This window comes from Gavialis gangeticus, unplaced genomic scaffold, assembly GCF_001723915.1.
Source record: "Gavialis gangeticus isolate Ggan-Ray unplaced genomic scaffold, GavGan_comp1, whole genome shotgun sequence".
NCBI lineage: Eukaryota > Metazoa > Chordata > Crocodylia > Gavialidae > Gavialis > Gavialis gangeticus.
In genome coordinates this window covers 5,242,804-5,249,873 of record NW_017729012.1, presented here as the reverse complement: position 1 = coordinate 5,249,873, position 7,070 = coordinate 5,242,804, and the positions used below count along the sequence as shown (strand labels likewise).

The 7,070-nt window shown below is 42.7% G+C and overlaps 1 protein-coding gene across 6 annotated transcripts in view; it reads right to left on the bottom strand.

Annotated features, from left to right (window-relative positions):
- Positions 1 to 7,070, bottom strand: part of ACACA (acetyl-CoA carboxylase alpha) — a 197,607-nt gene that overhangs the window by 116,678 nt on the left and 73,859 nt on the right. For 4 of the 6 annotated variants that reach the window (XM_019511101.1, XM_019511095.1, XM_019511097.1 and 1 more), the window contains 4 exons: positions 6,104 to 6,127; positions 3,122 to 3,265; positions 2,024 to 2,120; positions 1,580 to 1,687 (listed from right to left, as the gene is read on the bottom strand). In XM_019511101.1, the coding sequence (XP_019366646.1) occupies positions 1,580 to 1,687; positions 2,024 to 2,120; positions 3,122 to 3,265; positions 6,104 to 6,127 (373 nt within the window). The remainder of the gene's footprint in view (positions 1 to 1,579; positions 1,688 to 2,023; positions 2,121 to 3,121; positions 3,266 to 6,103; positions 6,128 to 7,070) is intronic. The other 2 variants (XM_019511096.1, XM_019511098.1) reach the window with 1 other exon arrangement.

The window sequence follows — 7,070 nt, the reverse complement described above, 5'->3', positions numbered from 1 at the left end:
TGGGGGGAGGTGGAAAAAAACCACCTCAGCATGACCAGAAACAAAACTACCCCTTGTGGCATGGACTGAAATGTTTTACTAAGGTTAAGCCCTTCGAAAATGAGCATCAGTGACTATATTCATGGTAAGGGAAGAAAATAACTTTAATAACGCCATGATTTAAAAAAGCAAAAATTGTTATTGCTTTTAAAATTCCACAAGTGGCAGACAATAACAGCATAGCAACAGGATTCTGATTACATTGTAATAATGTGGGTCTCACAGCAAGTCCACAGCTATTACGGAGCGATTAGGCATCAGCACCTGGAGAAACTCCATTTACACTGACTGCCTCAATCTCTTCCACAAGTCATTTACAAGTATATGATCCTAATTTCTATTAAAAAAAACCACACACAACATGCTGGGACTGGAAGATTATTTGAACAATTTGGATCAACCTATTTGATAGTTTAATGTGTTTTTTTATATCTTTTCTTTCTTTCCTTTTTTTTATTCCTTCCATAAAACGCCTGGAGCATGATCATGCAAATGAAAAACAAAACTAGTTTTGATTTTTTTTTTTTTTTTTTTAAAGAGACAGGAAAACGCTGAACTGAACTGGGTAAGCTTAAAGGGCTTTTATAAATTTCCAGTTCCAGTGAATTGGTTAGTCCTATGGGTTACTGAACCCATTAATTTAGTATCGCTCAATCAACTTCTAATGGACCTATGCTGCTAAAACCTCAAACAAGCACAATTCCAATTATTCATCCTACATGAAACTCCTCACAAATTTCTGCAGACCTCTGTGCCATCTTCCCAACTTAAATGACAGGTTAGACATCGCTCTTATGACCCGTCTCAGAACCATTTCAGATGCAACAGAGTTGCAGCACATGATGGCATATCCACATGGCAATACGGTTTACTGGCTTTCCAGGCCAATCCAAAAGGAAACCAGAACTCTCTCTAGAGGTGAGGGCAGAAGCAGACATGCCAACACTGACTAATGTTTTCCTTAGTGGTGACTGCAAGACTAGAATTTGGTTCCTAGCTAAACATCAGTGTGAACTCCTTACTTTATGAAAAGGAAACTAATCTACTGATCATTTCTTCACTACACCACAGAAACAAAACTCACGGACCCTTAGATGCTATTTTGACGTCATCTCATATGCTTCCATTATGCTAACAACAACTAAGATAATGGCAGTTTCTTGACCACGTTCTTGCTGACATTGGGAAAGGAGCGGTACCTTTTTTCTTCAGATCTGAAAGAAGTATCAAAGCTTCACCTGATTCATTTAAAACTATAAAGTTCATGTACCCAACATTAATTAAAGGGTGAGAAACCCTAGCTGACAGATCAGGATGCACATTTGCAATGCACAGGAAAACAATGGACTCTCTTTGCCTCCTCATGGAAGAGCAGTTACATCTAGTTAGAGAAATAAAGTTTCAAAACAAGGTAAATTAAGGATTGAACTGCGCCATTCACTTATTTTAGAAGATAGTTCGGAAACGCACAGGAAATGGAAAGCAGAGCCCTACAGGATCGTGTAATATTGGGGAAGTAGGTTCGTTCTAGACTATTCACCTTGCTTTGTGTGAACTCCCTGAACATGGCTGCCAGCCCATCGTCATCAATATCGCTGTCGGTCTTAATGGCAACATTCAAGATGTGAATGGGCTCCTCTCTGGCAACCTGCAATTTAAGAAAAATAAGCCCAATAAATAATTAAAGAGTAGCAACGTTGTGTATATATAATCTCTTCAGGCTCAGGAACTTCTTCCAGTCTATACACCAGCACTACAATGCAACCAATTCTGGTGAAGAGGTCCCATGATTAGACCACCCGAAAGAAATACCAACCACCTACAACATAAAAACCAGAACTACGTAAACACAAGTACAGAAAGGGCCTACTCTTGCTCCAATACAGCTAATGGCAAAACTTCCACAGAAGCTAGTGGGACAGGTCCAGCTTGGGGTTTACAAATTTTAACATGAAAGCAGTCCAGAGGGAAGGAAATCCAATACCTTATCTTCATCATACAAAGAAGTGCGGCTGGCTTCACGGAAGGTCGGGCTTTGGGGAGGAGAGTCACAGAAGCAACCCATCACTTCATCGAAGATTCTGAAACCCAAAGGAAAACTAGCTGTAAATGAACCGCGCATAGGCTAGCAACAGTACGAGCTATCAAGCAGAGACCACCTTCACATCAGGGGAAGATGGTGGTAATTCCCTCCACACTGAAAAGAAATACTATCAAAGACAAAAGCTAGAAAATCAGGACAAAGCCTCAGTGTTTAAACTTCTGTGCAAGGAAGTAAAAGAGTATCCAGTATGCATTTTTAATATATTAGTTTCTAGTGTCCATATATATTATCATTCTTGAGGTAGCAGTGAAAGGCTTAGGACATGAGCCCTGATATTCCAATGTAATCGCCCCTCTCTTCGATGGGTAATGCATCAGGATACATAAAGAGGCAGACAACGGATGCATTTAAACAAAAGATGCACCATCTCTGGTGTGATTTACTCTAGCGTTATGTTAAATTTCACCTGACATTTCACTCATCACATTGTGAACGGCTTCTCCTGTTCTTGCCTCAAACAGACTTTGGCTTTTTTCTTTGTCTTTCCTCTCCTCTGACACATCTCATAATGCATGGAGGCATCATGAAAAACTAGACAAAATGACAGCATAACCATCCCTATAAGCAGAGACTCTTCCACAAAACCCACCATAACCCCTGAGACAGGACGGAGAGCTGCAGGCCCCCACCCCGGATCATTGCAGGCTCTGCAATCTTTTGCATAAGCCCAGAAAATCAAAAGCTGCAGATATTCCCATCCACGTACACAGCTGTTGAGCGGTAAGGTCCACTGAAAAGTTAAGATACTTAGGACCTTTGAAATGTTAAAGAAAAGATGCAGTTTATATGGTTGCCTATAAGCTGTGTGTGGCATCCTAGAACTTTGTCTTTGCAAGCCATGCTAGAACCTCTATGAAGCTTCAGGTTTGGTTTTAAAACCAGGCAAGGATTTTGTCTGGCTGTATCTGATCACCCATGGTACATTACCCTACGCATGCATGCATGCGCAGTAACCCCACTCGTCCCAAACCTACTGACCTGACAAAATCGTCAAACGTCCGGAAGGAGACCATCCCGCCCATCCGCTGGCAGGGCGGGGTGAATGAGCTGTCCAGCAGCACGTCACTCACGCTGGCCACATGGACCATCCCGTAGTGGTTGAGGTTGGAAGAGAAGGACATTCTAAATGGCAAGTCAAATGAGATCACTATTAGTGGGAGGGATGTCAAGAGTCCGGTTTTTGATTTAATGGTTTGAAAATGAAGCAAGTTATAACAGCTCAAACTTTAATTTAATGTGGCCTGATTAACTGTTTCACCACTGCTGTGATACACCTACTGGGCTACCTTCTTAAGTCTTCTACATCACTGAAACGTTGAAATGAATCTGGTAATCCTTACCTGGACATTCCTGGAATGCTCAGCAAGAGCCAAGGAGTTAAAAAATAGCATTATTCCCCTTTAAAAAAAAGTATTTCTTAAGAGGGAAAAGTCCTGAGATTAGAAGTGAATTATGACTCTGAAATGCTGACGGCATTTTTTCCCTGCACCTATGCTATGCATAATAGATGGAATATTCAGGTAGATAAGAGTAATTCTAGATTTTGGCACTTGAAAGGTTTAGTAAATCTTTACAAAACATGTTCAAAATATATTGAATTATACTTATTCTACCTTAAAAAAAAAGCCTTACAATTTTACACTTGCTGTCCTCTCTTAGCTTCAGCAAGACTCTTTTCTTCCATCCTTCAAAGCATTTTGTGATTTACAAACACGTCCATCCTGCATCTTACTTGATTGCTAGCTCCCTTATAAGATATAATGGAGCCAAAAACTTGTTATAATGCTGCCATGGGACACAGACTTCTGTACCTGATCATATCTGGTTTCATATGTTCAAAATAAGAGCAGTACCTCATTGCAGTGCCTTCCACTTAATTCAGTCACCAACTGATTCAATTTTCCATTTAAATTTGATGAAAACCTTGAGAAAACTACAACTTCCTCCCTTGCAGTTTGGGGAACTGCTAAGTAATCCAGAACTCTGGCTACAGAAGGAAAGGGGACAGTGAACCAGAAGGAAAACCCCAAAATGAAAAAAGAGATTGTCAGATACAGCTGCTAATGATTATCGTTATCACCAAGTGCTTGATATGCAAGTAGTGAAACAAACCTTTGAGTAGTGATATTGCCTACAAGGATGGACCAATTTCTTATTTTCATGAAACCCAGGGCAGACGTGGATGAAATAAGAGGAAGGCACTACAAAAGAGGCTTTTGCATCCTGAAGGAGGACTGTGCGTCTTAATTGAAACATCAACACTTCCATTTTCTAAGGGCTTGATCCTGCACATATTTGACACAGTGTCAGACTTCCCAAATAGCCCGATGGATGTGGGATTGGGCCAGGTGTTCCTCTCACCGTAGGAGCAATAATAACTTAAATAAAACATTTAATCTTTTGTCAGTACTTGCCAGTTTGAAATGAAGGCTGGTAGACAAAACCCCTGGTGCTATGAATACAGAGCATTCTCTAACTAGCTGGCCATCCTCTACAATCAACTTGTGGGCATGTTTTCATGTGAACTGTTGATCCTTCCAAAACAATCTGCTACCAAATAATCTTAAATCACAGAGGGACTGAGATTGCAAAGACCCCCTGACCTCTGCAAATGGCATCATAAAAGGTGGTTATGCATCAGCTCCGAAGACACACACTAACAAGTCATATCTCTGACCGGGGAAGGGTTGACTAGGACCGTTCCATGTGCCCAAGTATTTAGAAAGGTATTTGCTGAATTAAGCCTCTGCCTCCACACTTGTGCCACAGCAGAGGGCATCTGGCAATGAGCTGAAGTGGGGTCTAAATTTAGCAGTGTACGTAGGCACAGGCTTACTTTACAACATGCGAGTTGTCCCAGTAAAGCCAAGCACGTGCTTTGCTGGATCAGGGCCCCCCATCAGCTGCACAGCAGGAAGAAGTCAAGTGCCCAATATTACAACGGGCAGAACTCCTATGGACCACATGGGATCAGGACCAATATATTCAAAGGTGTATTTACCCACTGTGCCTCATATTCAGTTTTAGGATTATTATTTTTTTTAAATGCAGAAAACCTAATAAAGACATCATGGCAGGAACTGTCCTGAGCGCAACGAGAAAAAGTATAAAGTATCAGCAATCTTAATAGCTTGCTCCATATTCGAAGCCACTCTGGGATTTTGCAGCTAATCTCTGATCAGGAATCATAAGGCTTTCAAACCTGCTTATGCTATTTTTCCCTTGACATGTTTGTAAGCAGCAATAAATGGGAGGCATTTAGCTTTGAAACAGCAAAGTCTTTCCATTCATGCATCTTCATGTGTATTCCCTACCACCAGGACCATGACAGGTGCCTGCAGACATGGTTCGTACATTATTCAAAACCACAGACATTTGGGGATTGAGGAATGGGGGAAACATAGGGGGTGGCAGGGATGGTAAGTACTGAAAACGCAACAAAACATGCTGTCAGCTGTTGCAGATGAACGTTCATCTAGGGAAGGGGTGCAAAAGAACCCTCATCACCAAATACTGAGCTGTTTGCAGAGACCAGCACCAAATACTCCTGATGTTACACCTCGTGCCCTTGGTTCTCCTAGAATTAGATGCCTATTTCACTGTGACACACCCAAGTGGAGAGTCAGCAGCTAACAGTCAAGATCCAAGGAAATGAGTGGGGGAAATGCATTTTCTGCTACAAAGTTCATGGCACAGCAGGTAAACTGAGCGCTTGGCAAATTTAGCTTTAAAGCCTGCTGCATGCAAAGTTGCCTTTACCAAGGCAAAGGCAAGCTGAAAACATGTTTTTAAAAAAATGCGAGGTGGGGTGGGTCAGGAGAGGAAGCAGAGTTACAGTTCAGGGTGTCCAAAGTAAGGACAAGATTTCCAAACACAAGACAGGTTAAAATGTTAAGCATTATGCTATTTCCAGCTAGTCTAGCTTTCTTTTTAAACTTTAAAAGAGCACAAGTACCGTACCTGTTGAGCGTGGGGATGTTCCCTCTGTAATCAAACAACCACAGTTAGTTACAGATTGGTTAGTGAAAGCCATAATCAACGAACTGATATTTGAGCCAGTATGGAGCCCAGCAACAAGTGTACATTCAATGAACCCAAAATGGTCGCACAATCAAGAAAGCACCAGTGGGATTCCTCCTCAAAGAAGGCATTCATCACTTGGCCCAGCCAGCAGGGGCTGCTGAGCAAATGAACACCTCGTGATGTACTTCCCCACTTCTAGATGCACACAACAACACGCCACCAGCAAGCCGCGTGTTTATGATGTTCCCCGTGTTTCTAGCACGTTGCGTCAGACCACCTCCAAGCACTGTGCAGACGCTGCAAGCCTGAAGCAAGACGCGCAAACCACACCACGTGGCGGCAACAGACACCCCCGTTTGACAGAAGAGCGAACGGAAGCACAAAGACATTCAACGACCGGGTCACACGGCTAGCCTGCAACAGGTCTAGGAAAGCACCCCAAGTCCTGATGGCCAAATTTCTACTTTAAGCAGTAGCCCCCATGCTAGTTCCTGAAAGAGTGCAGGAAGTGAAGGCAGCATGGGAAGTTGAGGGAGCAGAGATAACACAAACACACAATAGCACACTTGACATTTTCTGCACGCAGGCCTGAAGCACCCAAACCCAACGAGCACACCTGAACATCGGTATTCTGGAAACCTTCAGAGGTCCTGTTGGCAGGACATGCCAGCCCAGCTGACTGGTTTTTGTAGGCAAGGCGAGACTTCATGATGTGCAGAACAGTGGACAGTAAAGGGAGCCCATTCCCTTGCAGCAAGCTGAAGGGTATACCCCAGCCAGGTCCATGCAGCAAAGCATGGGGTGGTGCACGACTGCATGCAAGCTGCAGAAATAGCCAACACTCGGCATCCAAAATACTAAAGACACAGCTGAAAAAAGCACATAGACACAAAGGCTTCAAACC